At 37.3% G+C, this 27,008-nt stretch overlaps 2 protein-coding genes across 2 annotated transcripts; both read right to left on the bottom strand.

The window, feature by feature from the left end:
• Positions 1-3,485: 3,485 nt before the first annotated feature.
• Positions 3,486-26,428, bottom strand: LOC106073212 (uncharacterized). Its single transcript, XM_056013049.1, has 6 exons — positions 26,248-26,428; positions 22,402-24,528; positions 21,370-21,374; positions 17,299-18,976; positions 11,830-12,020; positions 3,486-9,326 (listed from the first exon to the last, which is right to left on the bottom strand). The coding sequence occupies exons 2-6, from the start codon at positions 24,264-24,266 to the stop codon at positions 5,779-5,781; spliced, it is 7,287 nt and encodes a 2,428-aa protein (XP_055869024.1). The 5' UTR covers positions 24,267-24,528; positions 26,248-26,428; the 3' UTR covers positions 3,486-5,778.
• On the bottom strand, positions 16,267-20,603 carry LOC129923099 (uncharacterized). Its single transcript, XM_056012471.1, has 2 exons — positions 20,217-20,603; positions 16,267-18,976 (listed from the first exon to the last, which is right to left on the bottom strand). Exons 1-2 carry the CDS (start codon positions 20,236-20,238, stop codon positions 17,196-17,198), a joined length of 1,803 nt encoding a protein of 600 aa, XP_055868446.1. The 5' UTR covers positions 20,239-20,603; the 3' UTR covers positions 16,267-17,195.
• Positions 26,429-27,008: the final 580 nt, after the last annotated feature.

Genomic DNA, 27,008 nt, shown 5'->3' with positions numbered 1-27,008 from the left:
GTTCTTTTGTTTTGAAGAAGGAGTATTTTCAAATCAAAGCTTTGTATTATTATCATTGCTTTTGTATGCATGTCTTCCATGCTCCTTTAGTATGATCCAGAGTACAATGGTTCAATCTCTGTGGAAATGTAGGAAAAAAGGTATTTGGGAAAAGGTTTCCCTGATGCCTTTGGTTGCTCTACAAACAAAAACTCACAATGAGTCCAATCTCAAATAGCAAGTCTTCATATGGATTCACACTTGATTCCCAGCAATAAGATGGTCCGTCGTCGATTCATGCAAATCAGTCAAACTTCTGTCAAAATGCCTTACACTTGAAATTGTTAACATAACGATTGCATTTCATTTTTTCCTTGCAAAAACTTACTTAAAACATGAAGATATTATATGACAGTAGGACGTTCTTAGAAGGCTGAGTGTTACACACACTATAGCACAGTATCCTATGATTTGGAGGTGTAGTGGCTGTGCGGTAAAGTGCTTGGCTTCCAAACCAGGGTTCCCAGGTTCAAATCCTGGTGAAAATTGGGAGTTTTAATTTCAAGATCTTTAGGGCGCCTCTCAATCCAGCCAGCTCTAATGGAGACTTGACATTAGTTGAGAAAAGTAAGGCGGTTAGTCGTTGTGTTGGCCACATGACCCAGAAACAGATGACCTTTACATCATCTGCCCTATAGACTGCATGGTCTGAAAGGGAAACTTATATCCTTTGGTTTATTGCAATGACTTGTATTTCAGAGTTTTACATTGCTAAATGTACTCATATAGTATAGGCCACTGTTTTAGAACAGAAAATCAAACAACTTCCTGTATTTACAACTACTTCCACTTAGATATTAATTTAATCATCAAAAGAATGACATTCAAATAAAAATGTACAAGAGATGAAACAATACCACAAACATTGATGGATCATAGAGTGAGAGAAATTAACTAGGAATCAATTTGTCCCAATGAGTTTAAACAAAATTGACTAAAAAAAATTTAATGAATAAAAAATAAACAAAGACTAACTAAAAACATAAAATAAACATAAGATGATACATTTTTTATAGATATTAAATTTTTTTTTTAATAACTTGGATGCTAAATAAATAGAATGACACTTACTCAAATATCAACCTTAATTGAACTGTAATCCTAAACTTACAATAACCCTAATGCTAACTGTACTGAAATTTTTTTTTCTTTTCATTACAACATAAGTAGAAAAAAAAACAGAAAAAAATTAGATATATTTAGGGATAGATAGATCCTCTGGAACTGTACACTCCTTACACCAATGAAGACTACAATAATGAGTAAAACTCAGTAAATTTTCTGATACAGCCATGGTCTGGCATTCAGGAGACAATAACCAATATCAAAGTTGGACAAAAGACTTTACAACTTTACAGGCTGGTGCGTTGGTAACTTTTTAGGATATTACAAAAAGCAAAAACTAAAGAAGTTATTATAGATTTCAGGAGGGAAAAAAATCCATGAAATCCAGATAAACGCTTAAGTCAAGGGATATGATACATATATGTATAGACAGCAGGCTTTTGTGGGAAGACCATATTGAAAACCTAGCAAACTAAGTCACACAGAAGCTATTTTACTTGCATAAAACAGTTTTAAATTACCAAAGACTTTTACTGCCCTATTCCAAAAAAATCTGCTTACAACTATGTGATAACTTGGAACAGAAGTATGTCATCCAAATTTTTATGCCACTTAGGCAGTCTTAAACAAGAGGTGTGGAAAATCCTAGGCATGGTACTATCCTGACAGGATGAATGTATTCATCAGTTAAGTTACAATCGTGTCTAAGTGGGCAACATCTGTCCATAATGGCAAAAACTGAATGCTCCAAAAACTCAATTGTACCTTTACTCTGCGAGACTGTTATCAAGGTTACTCATTGACCGGAGAAGATGAAAATCATTAAGATGTCTGTGTGTTACCGTCACCCATTTCCTTTTGATTTCCTGTGCCACTTTATTTATTTAATATTTTTTTTGTATGGAATGTTACTTTTAATTTAAAAAAAAAAAAAAGCCAATGCAATCCTAATACTTTCCAATTAGAAACAATCTAGCAGTCATGGTCATAAAATTTAATTATAGGATAGAATGCAAGATTACTAGCTTACATACTAAACATTATGTTTATGTTGTCAATATCACAGGAAAAAACAAAGACAAACTACTGTGTGGTAACAAATCAGCAAAAAAGCAAGCGCCAGTATCAGTACACAAATGATTAAATAAAAAAAATCCATAATATAATTTAAACAAATTATGCACAGATTCTACTTTGTACAATGTATACTGTATACCATCTATAGTTTAAAACAACAATTTTCAACAATTACTATTAAAAAGGAAAGAAGTTTGTATATCCCTTATTCTAGGGAATGGGGAGGAAAAATACTGCTAAAATGTCAGGCCTTAATGAGCCAATTTAATCTGTTGTTAAAAATTCACTTTAGGTCATTGCTGGCAAGGCTAAAGATTACTGAAGAGTACAGTATTTTTGTATGTATGTGATAAGGCAGACACTATTATTCATTGAGTCATGATGATAACAATTTTCCACAGATAGGATATCACTTAATGAAGCCACAATAATAAATCAGTGGGAAATAACTATTTACCATAGGCCTACTGTTCTTTTAATAATGCTTGACAGCTAGTTATTATAGTTCAATCCTTTTACATGCTGTAACATACAGATATTGGAATAATTAATTAACATTAAATCCTACATGTTACACATGCCTATCATAATGTTCTTGAAAATTTAATAAGACCACATAAATATTGTAATATTTTAAGATAGTAAATAGTAATAGATTAAGGTGCAAAAAATATGAATTTATAACCAAAAAAATGTCATCGCATCTATTGGAATCATTGACACCACCAAATGTGCATTTTAGACCCTGACTTGTAATGCATATAATATAAATACATACTTTATAATTAGTTCTCTTCTTCCTGCTATTGAAATGAATGCTCTCAATAAGTCATATTTATGTTGCATCTATTTCTCTACAATGAGATTTTAAAATGTGCCACAAACTTTTCCTACTAGTGGCTAGTGTTAGTTGGCATTTTTGAAAATGTACATATTGGAAGAACATTTTCATTTTTTTTTTCAATACATGCAAAATGAAATAAAATATAATAATATGCAAAAAAGAAATAATATAAGTAATGAAAAGGAAAAATGCCAAGTCAATATATAAATATAAAATTAAGAAAATCATCAAATTTCATACAAATACTTAAAAGCTAAAAAATAAAAAAAGTTTGATAAGGATAAAAACTGAAAAAAAAAACTAAATGCGGATGCTTTACATTATAAACAAGATTGTAGAAGCAACTGAGATACTACAACCAGAGCCAGATTGTGGGGCCCTATGCACGGAGCCTATTCTGGGTAGGGATAAGGATAATAAGTGAAAATAAAGATTTTTTTTGTTAGAAAATAAATCCGTCTTTATTTTTTCGTATTTTACTAAGTGCAAAATGACGATCAAATTAACTTTACGAGCCATCTACAGTAGATGGTATTTTTCCAACTAAAAGCCGATAAACATTCAGATCTGCCTTTTAGATATAGTAAATCAAAAATATCGCTTTTGATTTTTTTTTTAAGAGATCGAGATAGATATACATCTCTACTTATATGCCTTTGACTATTAAAGTAAATTGAGTAATGGAACTTCCTGTTTTGGTTAAGGTCTTATTATTACATTTTTATTGAATAAAAGCTGACAATGCCTTTTTTTATTAATCGCAAGCTGTATTGCCGTTTTCCATATTAACACCCCAAAATGACAATTTAGTCTATTTTTCAGGACATTTTTATGAGTTTTCAGGAGATTTGAGTAGTTTCAGGAGATTTTCATGACTTTTTTTTCTGATACTTTGCAATTTCGGGAGATTTCCATGAGCTCCTGGAAAATAATAAGTTAAAATGGTTTATCATTAGAGTTAGCGCGGGGCCCACTGCGGCCGCATAGGTAGCAGTGCCCTAAGTCCGGCCCTGACTACAACAAATAATGAATAATTACAATGAAAGCCCTCAGCATTCCTAAGAGGATCCTTATTACCTGTCAAAGGGCAGCACTGCAGCAGACCTGCTACATCATCAGACATTTCTAAAAATGAAGCTGTTAAAGGGACGACAATGAATTTTGTTTCCCTTTAAAGAGCTCGACCTGGCAGTGCCAGAGAATGAAAATGAATTCATTTCCATGATAATAAAAATAATAATCTTTATTATCCATGAGGAAATTGGTTTTACAAGTTGTGCATAAAAAAAATACATTATAACTATAGAAACAAAATATAAGTTCATACTAGTGAAAACTCAAAATATAACGGAAATGTTTACATCTCATCCATAGATCAGGGGAACAAAGGAGTTGATGCATCAGTCTATTTTTGTAAACGGTATCTTATATCTTGTATGTGATGGTAAAATCTAAATCCTAGCACTCGGGGGTTTTTTAATTCACAAAATCTTGTTAGCCTTCTTACGAATGTTTCTCTCTAACAGTTGTCCAAATGATGTTTGTTAGTTACTATTTTAAAATGTCAGTTCAAGTTATTCTTACAAGTTTTGTATAAATCTTGATTATTTTATTGTCACAATTAATTTATAATAAAGCTAAAGTAAATGTGCATGGCCTGCATCCTATCAATATCTACTAACTACTGAAATTTTTTATTTTTAAACAAACGCTACAAATAAAGACATTTATGTGTTGACATACATACTGGTATATAATATATGTTATATATATATATATATATATATATATAAGACCAATTAGATTTTAAAAATATGATGATTTTATTTGAATGAAAAATTGAGATACAGGAAAGCTACAAATAGATGTAAGTGTAAAGAGACAAGGCTCAAATAGACAAAATTGTTGGTGTAAATTTTAAAGACAGTTTACAGCAGAACAATCATAACAACAAAAATACAAATTATGTGGAAACTAAAAATATGATAGTGTTGTACACTATTTCCAGTTCATTGAATTTCCTGTTTTTACACATTTTGGACCACAAAAAGAAAACAATATATATATATATATAGTAATGACTCTCACAATCAAGCCTCTCTGCAAACTGCACCACAGGACACCTATCAACTCAGGGCTCCAAAATAATGTAACACTTTATTGTCTGATAAATCACAGCCAATACTTTACAACTGGCAACATGCAACAGTGACTGAACAAATGCTTCACAGTTAATAACCATATCAACTCTTCTACCTCTGTATCTAACTTGACTGGCCTCTGTACCTCGTCCAGGACTTGCACTTGGTTCAACTGTTCCGGACTGACTTTACACAGGACTGAACTGTTTTGACTGTGGACACCTTCACTCTTATATTGGGTCCCTCGAAGGCCTTCTAGAAGTCAATGGAATATCACTCAAATCTTCTAAATGAATCACATGACTAAATCCTGTGTGATTGGCATGAGTGTTGAGTGTCTGAACATGCTATAATGAATTCTATCGCTAAACTGGCACATTAAGAATGTAGATAGAATGTAGATAAGCTGACTTTGAAGACTGCTTTAAATACTGCCATAATAATTTTCCCAAGGCAATTTGGAGCACTTCAAAATATGGCAACTCTGGTAAATGCTTTGAACCTGTCCTGACTCTGGGCAACAATCAATGAAACTTTATTGCCCAACATGTAGTTCTATATATATATAAACTGGACAAGAATTATGCAAATTACTAAGTCTGTGTTATTTTTTTAAACATCCTCAGTACTGAAAGCTTTCAGAAGTCCACCATCTATAGTAATAGAAGTTCCTAATATATCTATGGAAAGATTGTTGGATGTTGATAACATAGTTGGAGACCTGTCCATATATTCTGCTGAAGACTTCCATGTAGGGCTACCGGAAGCCTCTCTCTGCTTTCTAGGCTGGCATTCTTCTTTCTCCTGAATGTTGGAGAGTTTATGTTTGTTCTGCAGATGGCGTTTCAGGTCATAGTTTCTGACACAAGTATAATCACAAAGGTCACACTGGATAGGTTTAAGGCAAACATGCTGGAGGCGATGGCGACGAAGGCTTGACTCGTGTTTACATGTGAAGGGACAGTACTGGCACGAGAACGGCTTACCCTCCACGTGCCGCTTCACATGAATTTTAAGTTGGCTGTTTGTGCGGCTCTGAAATGGACAATGTGGACATGAATAAGGTTTTTCATCCGAATGGACGACCATGTGGTGCTTTAATGCTGAGTAAAATTTGCAAGAGAATCCACACACCGAACAAACATAAGGTCTCTGTTCTTGAGAGTCACAAAATGCCACCCCCTGGTTATTGACATGCTTTCTGAGGTGCTTAGTGAGCTCACTCTGGCGACGACACTCGAACGAACAATGCGGGCATGCAATGTTTTTTTCTGCAGTGTGGTAAAACATGTGCTCACGAAGTTTTGAATTCGACCGGAAGGAATCGCCACACTCTGAGCAGAGAAAAGACTTGGTGTTGGAGTGGCTCAGAATGTGCTCATTCAGATGGTACTTCTTTCTAGCTGAATAGTCACACAGAGGGCACTTGAAGGCTTTGAAGTCTGTGTGAATAAGCAGGTGCTGGTTCATGTCCCCCAGCTCAAAACAGCTGTAGCTGCACAGCTTGCAGATCAAAGGCTTAGTCCCAGAGTGACGTTTCATATGCCTTCTCAAGTTTTCCTCTGTCTTGCTGGTGTACTCACAGTGCCCACATTTAAAGGGCCGCTCGGTGGTGTGACAATACATGTGTCTCTTTAGATGAGATAGCTTTTTGCTCACGTACGGGCATACAGTGCAAGTAAACTGTTTGGGGCCTCGGAGGTACCTCTTACGTTGATACTGCTCCACAGGAAAACCATTTTTTTTCAGGACATCCATTGTCTTAGAAATAGGTGCTGGCTCAGTTGAGCTTTCAGATTCTTCGAAAAAAACTGGTAGGTTGTCTGAAATTTCATCTACATCATTGCTTGTCTGCTCATTACTGGTAGCCTGGATATTTTGATGCCCTGGACTGGGGTCATTATGCAGCTGCATATGCTTTTTTAAGTGATGACTGGTCCTGCAAGGATGGCTGCAGATAGAGCATATAAAAGGCTTAGCATTCTTGTGAATCATCATATGTTCACGCAGTCGATTCCCCCTGCGGCACCTGTAGTCACACTGGTCGCACTGGTATGGCTTGATCCCGTTGTGAATCCACTGGTGTTTCTTCAGATCTGAATTTAACCAGCAGGTAAAGGGGCACAAATCACAAGCGTAAGGCCTCTTGTTCACATGATTCTGCTGGAGGTGTTTTTTCAAGAGTGTTCGGTTAGGGAATTGATAATCACAGTGTGGACACAGGTGCACTTTTTCATTCAGGTGCTCTTTCATGTGGTTATCTAGCAACTTCTGACTCCCACACATATACTTGCAGTAGACACAAGAAAAAGGTTTGCCATTGATGTGGGTGAGCTTGTGTTCGTCCAGTTCTGACTGCTTTGTGCAAATGTATGAACACTGAGGGCAAGAAAATTGTTGGCTGTTAAGGTGCACCAGCAGATGTTGCTTTAAATCCCCTTCAGTTTTTGAGTTGTAATTACAAAACTCACAACGAAAGGTGTGGATACTTGTAACATCCATGGAGAGCTTTCTGGAATGTTCGTTCAGCTTTACTTTAGAGGGCAAAATAGAATCACAGTCATAAGCCTCAACGTGTGTTTTCAAGTGCTCGTCTAAAAGTCGACTGCTCTGGGAGACAAACTTACAAAGCTTGCAAAGGAAACTTTGACTTTCGGAAGTCTCGCTTGAGAGGAAGTCACACTCATTGTCAGAAGAAGGCTCTTCTTTTATGTCCACATCAAGAATCTTGTTTTGATTTACACTATCTTTACATTTCGAAATACTTGGCAAATACTGATTTCTACTTAAAGTTGCACTACCATTAGATTGATAGGTATCTCTCACAATTTTTATTGCATTTTTCTTAACATTGTTTTCTTGCACATTGTCAGCAGTTCCACTGGTCATAGTATTCTTGCTTTTTTTATAAGAAGTGGAACTTTTCGTGCAATTATTTAGTTCACTTGCTTCACTGTGACCATTAATGACATCTAGGCTTTCATCCAAAACAACGTTAGACTTTTTGCTTGATGATGATAAACTCATCAATGATGTGTAGATATTTTTAATATTTTTTCCCCCTGGAGCTGCATCTTGCTTAAACTGACTGTTAATCTCATTTTCCAGACCATGTAGGAAATTATTCATTGTTGAGTTTTCAGCTTTGAAATCTTTAGAATAATTTCCCAAACTAAATCTTTCACTTGTGTAATCCTCATCATTCATGTGAGAGATGGTGTGATTGATTAACAAGACTTTGGAACGACAGGCGAAATCACACAACGAACAAGTGAAAGGATTCAATTCTGTATGAGTTAGCAGGTGGTTATTCAGCTCCGTTTTTGTTGAACATGCCAGAGCACAATGTTTGCAAGTAAAGGATTTCAGGCCGTTGTGAACAAGAATGTGCTGCCGAAACTCTGAAAGCGAATGACACAATTTTGAGCAGGATGGACAATGCAAACTCTTGCCGTCTTCCTCGTGATCCCTTGAGTGTTTCAAGAGTTGTGCTTCGCTGACACACTTTAGACCACACATGACACAAGTAAGAAAATCCTCATTCTCATGGGTCTTCATGTGGAGCTGAAGCTGTTCCTGAGTCTCACAGATAATCTCACACACATCGCAGGATCTATCCCTATAATTGGTGTGCAATAGCATGTGCTGACGGAGACTGGACACACGCTGGAAGGTACTGCCGCAGACCAAGCATTCAAAAGGCTTGTTGTCAGAGTGCAGGGACATGTGAGCAATCAGTGTGTCCTCACTAGCACACTTAAGCCCACAGTGTTCACATGCAATCTCATTTTTCTTATGCTCCAACATATGCCTTTGTAAGTCAGAGTGGAGTTTCCCAGTAAAATTACAATTCGAGCAGCTTGGCTTTGACTCTTTGCAATCTTTTTTCTCAACCAGACCAGATGTGGACACATCAGCAGTTTTGGTTGTCAATAAACTCCTCCCTAATTTAGTGGATGTTTCCTCAAAAGATGATTTCATATTGATACCGCTAAATGTATTTCTATCTTCAGTTTTATAGTTAACAATGTTCCGGTCAGTTAACACCTGATCCAAATCTGCACCATTTTCTTCTGGCTTGATCAAATCAACACTGGAATCACCAACCAAAGATTTCAGTTTGGATTTCTGTTTTTCAAAGGACATTATTGCGAGGGTTACTTTTTATGAATATAATTATTCAATGGCGTGAATTCTAACATGTATTTTTCCCACTGCATTAACCACAGACATCTTGTTTTAGAACCTCATTGTGTCTGTTTGACAAGCCAATCAAATCAATTACAGCGTTAAAAATATTTTTTTTATAATTGTCATGAAGTGAAGAGACTCCCGGCAAAATATCAATCTGAAAAAAAAAAAAAAAGATAGTTTTAATACCCAAAATTTGTAAACAAAAGTCTTGTAATTTTAATTTAAAAAAAAAAGGTCTAATGACATCTACTTTAAATACTGTGAATAACACTGTTGGCCAATGATTACAGACTTCAAGAGAGTAGTATTGCAAAAATATGTTCATACATCATTAAAATGATACACAATCAAAACTTTTCTAGCCTTAGCAATCATGATTTGATTTCTTAACTGAAATAATCTTGACAAATAATAGTTATGTTACAACATAAGCAACATCCACATATTTTGCAATATTATTAACTGTAAACTAGTGTTTCTCAAACTTTTATTAGTAGCAACCCCCCACCCCCCAAAAACAAACAAAAAGGCTTAGAACCATTCTTTCTGACAAAAGAATCACATCTAAAATGTTTTCTTTCTTTAAAAAAGTTTTGAATCTGTATTACTGCAGAAGCCTTTAAGGAAAAATGAAATACACTTATAAAGATCCTACTTAAAATATTTTCATTTCGAAACATTGTCATTTTATTTAGTAACCAAGCTAACTATAAATTATTCCAATCATCAGATTTCATTTATATTTAATGTTTTGAACAGTCAGAACATCTTGACCTTATTTCTGCTGGCCATCCAAGATTAGCAGATTTCATAGTAATTGTTTTATAATAAATACTTTAAAAAATTAATATCTCTACTTCTATTATTTTTATAATGTAGTTTATTTAAGAATATTAAGGATTGCCATTTTGGGAATTTTTATCGAACTGCCTATCTAATTATAACTATAGATCTAGCCTACTAATAGAATGACTGATTTAATTTATATAAACCTTTTTAAATATAACTGTCAATGTCACTATATCAAAACTAAATTTAATAACTGAGTCTTCGTCACTATTTAAAGACTAGTACAAACAATAAGCTAATAAAACTAACAAATAAACACAATGATTTGCATAGTCTAGCTCTCTCTTTCTCTGTCTCTCTTCTCCTCCTTTACAATTCCACAGTTCCTACACATGTGTAATGCCACCAACTTTAAGCACACAGTTGTATTCAAGGTCAACAACACAGTGCAAAAAGCAAAAAAAAACAGGGAGGGGGGCAATTATTAATCAACCAGGTACCAAGCATGATCAAGGAGTGAATGTTATCATATTAAACACTGAGGTGACTGAGCTGAGGGAGCATGCTATACACCAGGGGTGGACTGGCTATATGGGTATTTGGGCAAATGCCCGGTGGGCCGATGCTAGACACACAGAGCCATGCAATTTTTTGGGTCAACAATGTAGGCTACAGGTAAAACTTGGCCTGGTTGTGGCGTCAGTTAAGCAAATAAAGGAAATATGAAGGATAGGAAAACAACAGCCTGCCTAGATCTGGTGTAAAAAGAAATTGAAATGAAAATTTAAGATAATAACACTTCATAAAAAACCTATAAAGTGTCATATAAGCTTACTAAGGGTGTTCATTAAATTCGAAGGGGGAAGATGTTTGCCAATGTCAGCACTAGACGATACAATGGCCCTTTTCAAATCAAATTTTAACTTTGCATTGTTACTAGATTAGATATTGATCTAGATCTATATTAATAGTGATACATACATTAAAATATATAAAATTATTCAAGCTATTTTTATAAACAAATCAATTAGTTTACAAACAGTACACTTTCAGTTTTTTCCTAGTTCTAAGTCTGTCAAGCTATTAGTAACTAATTATTTTCTGATAATAATTAATACACTCACAAAGCTACACAAATTCTAAAGTAAAAATAAAATTGCAGCTATGAGGCTTAGTTTCAAGTACTTAGATATAGAATTTTTTGTTTGATTGATAAAAAATTCTATCTTGATAATCTTCACAGATCTAGATAGAATATCTATAAATTGTAATAAAGAAATAAAAGACCTATCTAGATTATACTTATATACTAGTATAATATAAATCTAGATCTAGAATCTAATTTAATCTAAACCTAGAGTAGACCTAATTTATTTATTCTAAATTTAAAGTCTAGACTCTAGAGTTACAATATATTGTTGTAACTCTGCTTCCACGCCACACTGATGGTGCGCATCAGAGCACTATTAAACACAAGTAGTGGAGAAGACATGTTTATTCTGCAGGATGAAGGTTTGTGGTAGATCCAGCTGAAGTGATCTGCAAGTTTTTTTTTTTAATTGATGTCTGGGCTGTCTTGACTCAAGAGAATGTCCTCTGTGCTATATCTGTGAACTGTGTTGTGGACCTGGGGCGGCAACGGGAAGTCATCAGTCTTGCCAAGCATTCACATCGATTCACCTGTTTTGCTCGTAGTGGTTTTCATAACAGGTACAGCAATAGCTTCAGCCACAATGCAGACTTCTCTTTCTTCCACTGCATCGACCCTCTGATTCATCTGTTTGTCAATGTAGGTGATTCTCTCCTCCACAGCATGTATGCGTTGGTTCATAGCTAATTTAACTCGGTTTTGATTGCCAATTCCATGACATCTATTTTGGTGTCCATGGCAACTATCTTGTCATTGGGATTTCCTAGCCCTGAGATCAAATGTTCTCGCATAGACCCAATATTTTCTAGCACAGCTCCCATCTGTTCTTGCTGAGAACCCATCTTTTCAAGTAAAGCTGCCATCTGTTGTTGCATATCTTCCATATCTGGTTCGACTTCAAACAGGTAGGTCTCGGGATCTTCCCCTTCATCAACCAGGTTCTGTCGAAGACTGGCTCTCATCTTTTCTTTGGCACAGAAGATCCTCAGCTCCCTGGCTCGGAGCTCCTCTTTTAACTGTTTACAGCTAAGTTCATCTAGCTTCCAAAGCGTCTTTCCTTTGGTTGAGCTGCCCAATTGTAAATCTAGGGTAGGCACTCAATGAAAGGCAGGTCGGCAACAATAAACTAGGTATTTATTTACAGTACAGACAGGCATGGACTTCAGCCATCAAGTCCCAGAGTGTCCTATCTCAAGTGACACCATTCCTTTCCTACCTAAATACCAATACAGACCACCGACAAACTTTCCAGTGCCGCCCCAGGTCTTCAACACAGTTCATAGATAGCACAAAGACAAAGGACGTTCTCTCGAGTCAAGACATCTTAGACTGCCATCACTTTAGCCGGATCCACAACAGTCCTTCTTCCTGTCTAAACATGTCTTCCACTTACCACTACTTCAGAACTTCAGTACTTGTGTTGAATGACGCTCTGATGCGCAGTGTGGCTCGGGAGCAGAGATACAACAGTATTCTAGAGAGACTAGAGTACTAAATAACTAGTTTTATAAGTTTACTAGAGTCTAGAGTACTCTAGAGAGTAGAGTCTAGATCTAGTCTACTACTGTACTACTAGATCTAGATTATTCTAGTAAATCTAGATCTAGTAGATTATCTAGTTAGTAACACAAACAGTAACACTGTCACTAGTACTAGTCGTGACTAGTAGTAGTAGTATGTAGTACTACACTGTGTACACTAGACTAGACTAGTCACTAGTGAAGAAATCATAGAAGTCCAACTCCAAGTATGTCACATTCACAAGACTAGAACTAGATCTATTATTCTATATTGATGATAATTACCGAATATTGCCTAGTTAATTTATATCCCAAATCTAATAGGCCTATATTCATATCTTTTTTCCTAGACTCTTATGAGGTAGACTAGAATCTAATTAGATCTAAAATAGAGTCTTATTTAGAACAAGATTTAATTCGGAAGTTCATTGTTCGGAACAGTAAATTAGCTACAAATAAGATGTAAGCAGTTTAAAAACATAAGTTATTCAAAATTATTATTTTTTTTCTATTAGTGTTATTACAATAAAACAAAACAATTTTCTAAAAATATAGTATTATTATTATGTATCTGTTTTTAATAATTTATATTAAAATAAATAAAAAGAAAGTTATCTGAAAAAAAAATCTAAAGCACTGCATTGTTATAATGAATTTAATGATTATAATGTAAGCTATTATTCTAAAGATGAAAGATGTAATATTATATATAGGCCTTTATATAAACAAACATCTAAGCGAAACTAGATCTAAATCTACTATCTATTCAAAAGAGGTGTAGACTAGATAGCCTATATTTCGGTCCCCCTTCTCCCTCCCCCCCCCCCCCCCAAAAAAAACACACTTTGAAAAAAAGGGTTTCTTGTACGTTCTCGTAAGGTTAGAAGTTACAAATTTTGGACTTGATACTCCGACCTGCGTTTCACCATCGAAAGCAGATCATCAATACCAGGTCACGCCAGAGCCATGGGCAAAAAAGAAGCCAACCGTTCCGAGGATAAAGAAGACGTGGAGACCGATCGCCAGAAAGGCAAAGAAGATCAGCCCACGGAGGAGGATATTTGCAAGGCCATCAAATACTTGAAGGACCGCAAAGGATCGACGATCACAGACATCCGCAAATATCTGGTCGCGGAGGTCGACAAGTTCAAAGACGCAACTGCCAGAAAGCTCGATGCCCATCTGAAGAAGGCCGCATCGAAGGGAGTCCAGAACGGCCGCATTGCCAAGACCCGCGGTCGCTTCATGTTGGCCAGCAGCGAGTCAGGGACGGAAAGCTCGAAAGAGCAGCAGAAGGAAACGTCTTCCAAAAGGAATCGACGCAGGCGGAGAGGGAAGTGCCGAGTTCACAAAACGAACCGACGCTACTGCAGCAGGTACAAGAAGAGGTGTTGCAGACGGAGGAGGCGATGCCGCGCCAGCCGACACCGATCCAAGAGGCCCGTTTGCTCGCGCTACAAAACGGGTTGCTGCAGACGTCGCAGAAGATAAGGAACACATCGTCTCACTGTAAACCTTAAGTTACTTTCATTTTCTTTTAGCCGAAATTTTTTTTACGGCCCTTTTCAGGGCCACCCAAAATTATTCCGATTCTGAAAAGGTTTGATTGATAAAAGTAAATAGCTTTAAAAAATATAGCCTAAAATAAAAAAAAAAAAAAAAAAAAAATAGGCTACATTAAAAAAAAAAAGAGAGAACCATAAATACAAAATAAAAACATTTATCTAAGTTTATTCGAGTTTTTGTTTTTTTTTGTTTCTTATTATTATTAATCCTAACCCATCCCCTCTGGAAGCAAGGTTTATTTCCTGTGCAAACCAAAAAAAAAAAAAAAAAAATCATCAAGAATATCGCAAGCACCATTACTATCTTTATCATCACATCTCTGTCTGTTGTGCTGTCACTGGCATAGGTCACCAAACAGCTTCCTCCAGGCGTCTCGGTTCCAGGAGAGTTTGTCCAGCTGTCACATCGCCTTGCTAGCCTGGCATTTCCATCCGAATCTCGAGGCCATGTAGACATGTCTCTTGCGACCTGTAATCCTCTTTCCTTGAAGGTTCCAGGCGAGGAGAATTGTGGTGTTTGATGTAGGCTTGCGAAGGATGCGTCTCTGAAGGATGAGAAGATAGATTCCAAGAATCTGACTAGAATCGGGAGAGGTCACAAGCTTACAACGCATGCGTAATTTAAAACTATTTCCCCTCTTCTTTTTATCTCATTCTATGTGTCGTAAGGTCGAATGTTTCCATATGTCATAAAGTCGAATGTGTCTATATGTCGTAAGGTTCAATAGCTCCAATGGCCCTCAACGGGCAGACATAGCGTCATCTCTCCTTGATGCGCCCCATTCAGCCCTACCTGGTTGTCCACCATCACAGGCCAAAGGGGAAGAGCTAATAATGACTAGTGTTTTTTACAAAGCGTATATCAACTCTGTCTTGCCAAAAGTTTGTACACGTTATTTCTCCGACACCCAATCTCAGATCAAGCTGAAATTTTGCACACTTATTTATTTTAGATGACAACACAAGGATACAAAATAAATTTTAAAAATTAACCAATTAGTTAATTAGCTATTGGGAACAATGGAAAGAAATAGTACTTGACTGAAGTTGTGGTATAAGCTGAATTAGTCCCCTCTATATTAGGCTTCCGTTTGAGGCTTAGTGAACACAAACATGTAATAGAAACAATAGATAACTAACATATTCATATATTCATAGACTCTTCGCTAGCAGAGTGGTTACCGCGTTGACCCGATAAGCCTGAAAAGGCTTTATCCCACAAGTTCGAATTCAGGTCGTTCTCATTTTTTAAAAAATAACTTTAAAAAGCGATCACCCAGATACATCGTTCTTTCTCCCCTTTCCAACTGGTCCAGACAGGTGATAGGATCGTAGCGTATTGAGAAGTCTAAAAGCATGAAATTGCGCTAAACAAAAACAGTTGGTAACAAAATATTTCTAATCGCACAGATTTACTATTGTGAGTCTAGATTTATTACAAGTTTAATTACATGACAGATTCTTCTTCTTCTTGAAACTGTCAGGTAGAGTTGAGCCTTCGGCTCTTGGAACTCTAGGCCAGCAAAAGTGAACAAGAGCTCCCTCTCACCGCCTGAATGAGAACAAGTGTACACTGTTCTGTCTGGCGGGTGGGTCAGACTCGTGGCAAGAGGCCGCGTACACTAAGACCCCCGCCATTTTCCTTTTCTATACCAGACTAACTGTGCGGGACACGCCATTTATTATGTAACGGCCCCTTGAGGAACAGCGCCTGCATTGTGACAGATCCAAATTAATGGATACCTATTGATATAAGTTTTTTTTTTTTAAGTTTTTTTTTTTGCATTTCTGCATTTAACATGTATCATAAAAATTCCAAACAAACAAACAAAAAACGGGAGAGAGTAATTTAGAAATTATGAATAAACAAATCAATCATGGCTGAAATTATTTCCCTTTTTATTAGTCATTTTATTCAGGTATATAATATTGGATGATTACTAAATACTTAGTTAAATTATTTTTCATTGACGCAAACTAAATTCTCTTTTTAGAACGTGGCTCCGAACACGTTTTATTCCTAAAAAACAAAACAAAACTTGGGTATACAACCCAATCTTTCCTGGTGGACACAACATTTTTGGACATGAATGTCGCGGGCAGCATCGCCGCAAGAAAAAAAATCAAGTTCAAGAAAACTGAGCCTCTGTACCTCATTAAGCTCTGTGGGCAGGAGTGCCGGATAGAACAGAGTCAAGGTCCAGAAGAAGCCCGCGGACCGTAGGTCGAACCTCATCGTTCTAAAAAATACATTTCAGCGTGTACGGAACAATGTTCTCATTTTTTTTTTACATTTTCATTTCTAAAGTATAAATTATTGCTTTAATATAATAAGTGACATCAAAGTTCTTGCTATATATCAAGAGGCTGGAGACTCATGGCTACACTTTGGCTGAACTGCTATTATAAATATAACAATTGGTATACTTATATTTCACGTTCATGCCAAAAAGATTAACATTGCACACCATGACAGACTCGTATGAATTTCCGGTGCCAAATTTGCTATGTCTGGAATTCTCTGCTTCGTTCCCATTCTGCCATAAAAGGCATGCGCTAGTCCTTCTTTTTTTAAGTTAATAAATACAAATTAAAAACAAAGCCCTGTTTACTGTGATACACTGACCAGCTCAATTCTGATACCAGTGTTGTAGTAGCCTACACTGCTATTACCCACTTACTACTTCGTAACTGGGATTTCATTTTCTTTTCTTTTTTTTTAGTCTACGCTGCAATATGTACATGAACCCACTTACACACTCATACAAAACTTGTACACACCGGTGTTGACTAGGAAAAAAAAAACGACGGTTATCTGTGTTGAGTTGATTCGTCATTTCGAACTCGTCCAAAGGTCACTTCCGGCAAAAAAAAAAGTACAAAGTTTGAGTAATTTTTTTCACTGTACCAATACCTGACCTTTTCGAAGACTCCAGGTACGCCAGTGAGGTTGGAACTCTCGGTGGCGACGCTTCCAAAGAGGTACAGGACGTCCTTATGGATAAAGGCGCCCTTTAGCGAGTCTTCAAATGACCACAGATTTTTAATAAAGATGAACTCTGGATTCTTGACATGACCCCCCACCACCTGCCACAAGGACCCATTTCTTAGCAGTATGTAATGGCTGGCTCCATTTCTGAAAGAAACTAAGTTTTTGGCTGGACCTTGGAGATGTCCACAGTGTGACCACTGGTTAGTTGGTAGTGATAAGCAATACACTATAGCCGTTTCCTCCTCCTTTTTGATGCGGTCATCGGATGTGGACCTACAGAAAATCAGAATGTTCCTATTGAAGTCTATCGCGCTTTCTGGATTTTGCAACTTCCCCTTGGTCTCTATCTCATCACGAAAGACTGAATCGCCGGTGGGCATCACACAATGCACGCGACTGCTCTTCCGGTCAATGGTGTATATGTAGTGCCCTTTTGAGACCATAAAAATGTCCTCCCCGGGTAAAAGGTCTACCAATTTCCAACTGTTAATCTTAAACACATAAAGACTACTTGTGGTTGTGTCGCCCAGGCGGCCAACTGCATAGAGCTGATCTTTAAACACGGTTACACTTTTGGCAGCCATTATCGGGCACCTGGGAAGATCTGTCCAAGTTTTACTCAGGAGGTCCAGAGCACTGACTTTAAAGTTATTCGCTGTTACGCCAACATAGGCGGTACCGCTCAGCTCTCTGTGAAGAGCGAAGGGAGGCCAATATCCGTGGCACGTTCTTTCTGTGTTGTACACAAGTGCTTCATTAATGATCTGCGTGGCTTCTTCGTCCTTCTGCAACAGAGGATGTTTTGATAACTCCATTATACAAACATGGCTTGCAATGCCATACCTCGAGGCTAATAAAAGCTTGCAGAGCTTCGACGGTTTGACACGTGCAGACCCGTCACCGTTCTTGCCATCCGTGCAATGTCGTTTGGTCGATGGCTCGACATCGTTTTCATTGCTCTCTGCCTCCTCCCTCTGCGTTTCCGAATCCGCAGCCTGCTCCGCCCATCTAAAAATAGCCCGCAGGACAATATCCTCGTCGCGGACATCTAGTTCATCACTTTCGACTACTTGCAGAAAATCTTCGAATGCGACGAAGGAAAACAAGTCGTTTTTACAGAGGCTCTCAAATTCCTTCTGCATGTACTGCATGACCTTTTCTCGAATTCTGACCGAGTTGTAGAGATGGGCGTGCTTATAGATCAATTCAAATGTGTCCAGAGAGAGCATCGTTTTAATCCTCCTCTCGCAGTGTCTGATCAGGAGCGGGATCTGAAGGAAATTGGCTGCCTGCCAGACTTCAAAGGTGTTTTCATCTGTCAGCAAGCTCTCGTGAGTCTTCAGCATTTGCAGGATGAGGTCAAAGGTCTCCGGGGACATATTGGTCAGCACGACCTTCCCCGACTTGCTCTCTTTCATCTCGCACCTTCCTATGCCTCGGAAAAAATACGAGAATGTGGCCATGTAAAATTTGTTGCAGTTGAAGGTTTTCCCGTTCACCTCGACCAGAAGGTCCTGGACGAATGTTTCGTTACACAATTCTCTGACCGAGCAGACGATCTCTTGGAAGGCTTCTAATTTTTCATCGGTTATTTCAAAAGCTGGGGAAAGGAAACAAACAACACAATATTGAGATAAAAGGTGATGCCAAATTAAAAACAAAATTAAAGTTGTGTCTTTTCTAAGATTTCGTGCACAATGTTACGAAAAAAACAAACAACAACAAGGAAAAAAAAAACCCAAACCCAACTGACGACATGAAAAATATTTTCTATTTTCTTTTAAATTAAAATTTTATTTTTTTTTTGGTATTTTTTTTTCTATGAGAAACATAAGGACATAGCACTGTGTTTTTTAAATACTTTTACACTGTAACGCCTCCTCCCGAGTGGGGTATACAAGTACAAAGGAAAAAGAAAAGGAACTAAAAGGCATTTAATTAGAACACAATTTTCCTGTTTTTCTTTACATATATTTTTACAATATATATAGAATCTGAATTTCTGTAAGGTATACTCATTCAAGCTGCCAAAGCTTATATCAACTCGCTCCGTCTGTCTGTCTGGTACAATGTTATTATTATTCTACGTGTAGCGAAGTCATACAGTATATAATAAAAATTCTATGTCCTACATAGATCACGCTCAATAGCAAGAATTACAAAATGTTTCAATCTATCTTCGAGAATAATTGACCTCAAGTAATTCTATTTATCTTATAGAGAAAAAAACAACCAAAACTCCAAACCAAAGTAATTAGAATACAATAAAGAAGGACACATAGGCAGATATTATAGTGCGAAGGACATTTGAACGAGACCAATTGTTGTAAAAGGCCTCAACACTAGCCTGCAACGTCACTACATGTGAGCAGTTTAGACCGTTAGATCACTGCCAAGTCACAGGTCTGTATGACGTGGCAACGAACTAATATGACCACAGGTTGTGACGTTGCATGCCATTGTTCAGGCTTTATTTAAGGATTGGTCTCGATTGATATTGTAACCATGACAGTATTGCCAACTGTAGATTTAAAGTAGTGTCGGTAAAAAAATATTAGAAAAAAAAGTCTAAATACAAAAAGTAAAGTTGCTGACCCATCGAAATATGGATTTTTTTCTCTATTGTGGGGGCCCTTTTATTGTGGAGGCCCCTGGTCAGTAGCCACGCCTGCCGTCCCTTAAATCCGGCCCTGACATTTATGATTATTCTAGGATTTATTAATATCATAAAGTGCATTATTTAAGCTTTAGGAGTGTATGGCCCTCCGCAAAAAAAAAACAAGCCCTGGGCCTAGACGTACTTAAATCCGGCACCGTCTTGTCAATAATTAGTCCCTTACCGTTATTGTAGTTTCGTTTCATTCTCGCTATTTAGCATGAAATCTGTTGCTTTTCTCATTTGATAGTCAATCAAGTCAATGACTTGAATGACTGGTTATGTCCTGTTGCCCCCCAAAATTTGTTAAAATACACCAGCGTTCGAATATTCCCTATGTTTCTGAGGACAGGTTCAACATGCTGAGGTTATACATGTTCAGGTTAAACATGCTGAGGTTAAATCTAATAAAATAGTTGAGTTTTACAAAATTCTATCATAACTTTCACACTACAATGTACATAAAGCAGCGGTAAATAAAGGAAAGCATTTTCTTGAGAGAGTGCTGCACCGTTTCGTGCTGTAGTTTGAAGCAAGAGTTCTCAGCGTGCTGGTGTGCATTTCCTCTTCGTTGTACAACATTGTGTGTGGATTCATGGCACATTAAAGCTGACTATTTACACGACTTCACTACATCACGTCTCCTTCTTTCTTAGTGCTATAAAAGCATGGCATGGGTTGCCTGAGTCAGCCAGGAAAACCATGACGTGGCAGAATTTAAGTCATTGGTTAAAATGCATGATTAGATTGACCTGGGAATAGGCGTAGGATGTAATCATCTTCTTTTTCGAAGTAACGTCTGTATTTTATAAGATAAGATAAGATTCATTTCTTCGAAAAAAAAAGTCTATTCTTAAATGTCAAAGATCTTCTTGTTTAGTCTTATTTTATAAATTAAAGACGTTTCCTCAGAGATGCCATTAGAGAATGGAATGGGTTGCCTGAATCAGTCAGGAAAACTAACGACTTAGCAGAGTTCATTTTTGAAGTAACGTCTGTAATAAATAAGATAAGAGATGAAGACGATTACGCCCTACGCACACTCATGTGTCAATTTAGTCATGCATGTTAATTAGAGATTTAAACTCTACTAATTCACTGATCTTCCGCTTGGGCTAACAAGAATAGCCACCACGTGGGTCTATCTTAGTTTGTAAAGTGTTTCACATGTTCCTTCAGAGTTAATTTACTTCCAAACGCAGGACGACTTGGGATTGCAGCGGGCAGGGTTTGAACCCGAAAACATCGACAAGTCCGAACGACAGTGCAGCGCGCATACCGCAAGACCAGGCAGCCACTCGCCTAAGAAGCCTGACAACATTAAACTAATTTCTAACCTAAACTATTTAACAAGTCAAACCAAAAATACCTTTAAAAAAAGAAAAGAACTCCTCCTTCACAACGCTGATACTGTCTCGTAAGAGCGATTATTTTATTCTTAGTAACTAATGCTAATGAATGATAGATTAAAACAAAAATAGAACATTTTTTTACCTCGCCCCAAGAAAAACAATCCTTGTTAAACGAATTAATACATCTACTGTGTATATACAATTATTACGATAGAAAGGCAGACAACTGATGTTAGTTCAAGGAAATTGATAATTCCTGGATTAAGCGCCTTTGTCAAATTTCTATACAGCTGTCTTAATATAGTGGCTATGATTTTGAAGTCAGTTGTAACCTTGTGACGTCTAATACCCAGGCTGGTAAGAGGTTGATACAGTTACAGTATGAATGACGTTTTGTTGTTGATGTTAGGATGTTCCTACTCGGTGAATGACGTCCATGAGGATGGAGATGACGCTGTTGAAGATGAAGCTGACGTTGTTTGTCCTAGACTTAATGGATACCGATTCGACTTCAGCCTCAGCAGTATTTGTCCAAAGCTTTTGTAAGAGAGGACTTAATCCTCTCAAACCGCCTCTATCGTGGAGTTTGATGATGATGATGGAGATGTTGCTTGACATTGTGGTAGATCTCGATGTTGAAAATGATATTTATGTTCATATTACTGACGTTGAAGAGGATATTGAACTTTCATTATGATGAGCTTGACCAGGGGTTCTCAACCTGTGGGTCGCGACCCCTTTGGGGGGTCGCTGGACGATTTGCCAGGGGTCGCCTAAGACCATCGAAAATATGGATTGTTATTGTCTACTCTTCTATTGCTGTATGTGTGTAAAGGGGGAGGGGTCGCGGCAAAGTGAGGAATTGTAAAAAGGGGTCGCCGAGCTTAAAAGGTTGAGAACCGCTGATCTTGACGATGATACGCTACCATGATACGGATATTCTCAGATATTTTCTAGTGTGACACATCATTAAAAAATTAACGATCAACAGTCCAACGGAAATCTCAAGTCATCTGCTATGGCTCCACCATATCTAGGTTGTGTCTGATGGTCAAGATGAAATTAGAGGCATAGCCGTGTCTGGCCCAGGTCTGTACACAACTGTACACATCTGGTATACAGGGCAGAATTTTTTCATAATAGTTCTCTCTGGGTAACTTCAGATACAGAAAAAGTTTGCCACGAAATAGAAGAGCTCCCCTTAAACTCTCCTTGGAGTTCCACAATTTCTCCACAAATGTAAATTGTATCATTGCTGACTCGTTGAGGCCGAGTCTCCATAAATTTCCGTTGACTTGTAATACATACATTTTGTCTCCATCTCGGAAGCTTGCCATTTTTTGAGCTGGTCCCATAAGACTTTTAAGACGATACCATTTTTCTGTCCTAGTATCCATACAATGAGCAAACGTCTCGTCTTTCCCATTAAGTGAACCATTTGAGAATAGAACAATGAAATTCTCAAAACTTACTGCCAACTCTGAATTTACGATATATTCAGGGATTTCCATCGACTCGAGAATCTTAGTATAGCCTTTAGGTTTCATTCGCAGGGCTTGTCCATTGGTGGAATTGAATATGTAAAGATACTGTTCGTGAGACAGCAAGTGATACTTCGATCCTAGTAGCGTCGAGATGACAACCCAGGCGTTCTCTTTCAGCAGACAGAGCTTGCTATGAGAATCATCCGCAGGACCAACCACGAAGATGTCCTGGTCGAACAAAGCAATTTTAAGGTTATATTTGACCTCTGGGCACGGCGGCATCGGGTAAAGTTTGTTACGCCTCAGTGACAAAGCTTGAAAAGATCCCGAGTCGTAGGCTATGACTCCAACGTGCTCGTACTCATCACAGTCTCTCCTCACTGCCGCAGCTGGGAAGTAGCCGTGGCGGAAGCGGTTTATTTGGTGCAGGGTGGCGTTGAAAATTTCTTTTCGAGCTTCTTCGTCGCGCTGCGTTAATCTGTGGTTGTAGATGACTTGCAGGCAGTAAGGGCTGGCTAGACACGCTCTGGAGGCCTTCAATAAGTCTGAAAGATAAGCACATTTATTTTTCCATCTCGGAACATCATTAACATCTACTGGGGGTTCAGCAATATGGACATCTACCTGAGTCTGGACATCCTTGATGTCATTACTCGCCACACATTCCGATATTACATCTTCCTCTCCAGCTTCAGGCGCGACTTTATACCCAGTTAAACTTAAATGGTCATGTTCTTGTAAGTCGTATATACCTTCTGTCTTTTCCTGTACAATGTTCCTACCCGCAGCTGTTTGAAGATCTTCTCCTTCTACCCATTTAAAAATTGCAAATAGAACATCATCCTCAGAATCAACCACTAAAGCATCATTTTCTATCAACTCCATTAACTCCTTCGCTGTCAGTTCTAGAAAGAATGCTTCATTTTTCACATCCGTAAAATATTTAAGCATAAACCTTTTCACTTCTTCCAAAACACATTTTGAATCAAGTAGTTTGGCCATCCTATAGAAATTGACGTAATTATAAAATGACAAAATGCTCGAGACAAATTTCTCGCAGTGTTCTATAAGAAAAGGAATCTGGAGCTGATGAACTCCTCGCCATACACTGACAATATTGTCAGCATTGACCAAGTTCTCACCTGAGTATAACATTTTTAAAATGATTTCAAACGTTTTTGGAGTTATGTCCTGCAGCCTGACGGATTTGTTACTTTTTTCTTTCATCTCTGTTTTGAACAAGGCTCCGAAAAAGTTAGAGCAGGCACTTAGAATAAAGCGGTGGCAAGTAACTATCTTATCCTCAATGAGTACCGTAAAGTCGGCAAGTTCCTGGTCTTCCCATAGACTTGCTATGGAACTGATAATACCAGTGGTGATGGTTATATTGGGTGCCATCTTGATAGTTGGCCTGCTTCAGTCGTAGAAAGACTATGGTTAATCTCTCCACATAGTGCGGTCTAGGGCTATGTCATCCCAGCAGTCAGCATCAATGTCCAGTGCTTTGATGTCCACATATCCGAGTTTTTTCTGAGCCAACAGTGGCCAGGTGTTGGCGAAAATCTGCTAAGAAGGGAGACAATACGAACACTCAGTTACTGTAAACTTCTGTCTTTTCAACTTCTAAATTGGATTTCTTGATTCACAGACTATCCATTTTCTGTCAAAAGATGTATTAAAAATAAGAGTTGGCATTTCATTATTGAATATTTACCAAGTAAATAAAATTTTTTTTTACACTCTCATTATGAGTGTCAAATTTAGGTAAGTAAAATCCCTTATACGTAATTAGAGGAGGTCTCGAAACCTCCAACAATGACAGTACAATAAGTAATACTTCATTAGTGATACATTAGCGAAACTTGTACATTATTAGGCGCTTTCACGCTGTGTCTTATGCAGATAAGTCGAACGGAGGTAGCTCTCTAATAACAAAATCAAATAAAACACGCGAAAGGCACACTCTCCTCACTCTCTGTCTCTCTCTCTCTCTCACACACACACACATACACACACACACAAACAAACGAAAAGAACAAAAAAAATCGTACTTTTGGCCAAGAATTCTAGAATCACGTCTCTCGCTCCTTGCTGCCTCCCCCCCCCGCCTCCCCCCCCCCCCCCATACAATCTCTGACTTTTAATTGACTTATCAAATTCTATATTGAAATATTTGATAGGCTTTAAGTCAGGAAGGGACAGCCTTTTTATGTATAAAATTCATGCATACATATATGTATAACTCTATCTATCTATATATCTACACAACCAGCCATCCATCCATCCATCTATCTATCTATCTATCTATCTATCTATCTATCTATCTATCTATCTATCTATCTATCTATCTATCTATCTATCTATCTATCTATCTACCTACCTACCTACCTACCTACCTACCTACCTATCTATCTACCTGTATCTATCTATCTATCTATCTATCTATCTATCTATCTATCTATCTATCTACCTGTATCTATCTATCTATCTATCTATCTATCTATCTATCTATCTATCTATCTATCTATCTATCTATCTATCTATCTATCTACCTGTATCTATCTATCTATCTATCTATCTATCTATCTATCTAGATCCAGTAGGCCCACTTATAAAATACATATTTTTAGATGGCCTTACTACTCTAGTCATATCGCCCACACACGAGGTCGCCCAGACATTCTATGTTAACCATTGTCTGCCGCTGATCGTCTATGGTTCTCTTCTCACCGTCTACGTCTGTCATCGACAGTAGATTTCCTTTTTGGTCTCAAATATGAGTCCCGCGGCCTTTGTAAGACATGTCCAGCTGTCTCACTCAGCCTGCTGCCATCTGCTATCTTCTATACTAGGGCCTTGTATTTATTGCGAGAATTTGTTGGATCTTAAATCAGCTCACTCTGTCTGGTACAAATCTTGTACACGTTAGATCTCCCACTTCCCATTATTCTCGGAGAAGTTGAAGTATTGCACAATTATTCATTGTCCCGATGACCAAATATGAATAAAAAAACAACAGATAATTAGTTAGTGTTAAATAATTACTTTTTTTAGATATAGAAAAGGGGAGATTATTGTAGTATTGAGATAGATGACAGTAATCGTTCGGTTCTTTCCCTGATATAATCTTTTTTTTCCCAGTATTTTTAATAGATGTTTTTTTTTTTAGTTTTAGAATACACATCGATCTAGACGTAATCGTAGTGTTAATATTGATACTGTGTTACCTCTACGATAGTTGCTTTAAAGAGCTTCAATATAATTTATAGACTTTCATCAATGTAACATTTCTATCAAAACTACGACTGACTCACAGATATAGATTTATGTTCGCATGACATGAAACGCATAGAATAAAACAGTATGAGATGAAACTTACCTCCATTTAGTACTTATAATATCAGTCACAGTTGACAAATAAAAAAATCAACAGAAATATCTATAGTAATATTCTATTTTTTTCTTAACTCTTTCTCTCCTAACTGACGATACCAGCGTTGATTCCACCAGAATCTGGTAAATAATTATGGAGAGAAAGAGTTAAACAGTCGTCTTTAATTTTTAGATAAGATATAAAGTAATATAGGGATTAGTAAGTTTCTTTTTATAGCTGAACTGGGAAAATCCGGATTTGACGGCAGCAGTAGAAAGTGTATTGCTAGTGACCTACTTTTGGTTATTGGAGCGATAAAAAGTCTCAGATGCAATGATAAATGTCATAGGTACTAAGTGTTGCAGACGTTGAGTTCTAGACATTGTCGTCTGCAAATAGTTGTCAGTTATCGTTTTACGTATTTTAAGTTGTGCGTCATGTTTTCACCACGAGATTAAAAAAAACAACTTTTCAATAATTTCTGTACAAAATACCCGACGTTGTGATTGTCTTATCTTATCTTATTAATTACAGACGTTACTTCAAAAAAGAAGATGATTACGTATACTCGTCATGCATCTAGCCATGCTTATTAACCAATGACCTAAATTCTGCTAAGTCACTGGTTTTACTAGCTAGCTCTGGCAACCCATTCCATGCTCTAATAGCGCTATGGAAGAAGGAGCATTTGTACAAATTTGTTTTAGTATATGGAACGAGGTATGTGATGTTGTTTTTGTGTCTTTCTGAGTCTTTTATTAGGTTTT

The sequence above is a fragment of the Biomphalaria glabrata genome, chromosome 15, assembly GCF_947242115.1.
Source record: "Biomphalaria glabrata chromosome 15, xgBioGlab47.1, whole genome shotgun sequence".
In the NCBI taxonomy this organism is placed as follows: Eukaryota; Metazoa; Mollusca; class Gastropoda; family Planorbidae; genus Biomphalaria; species Biomphalaria glabrata.
The sequence above is the reverse complement of the archived record's forward strand: the minus strand, read 5'-3'. Positions and strand labels throughout refer to the sequence as shown.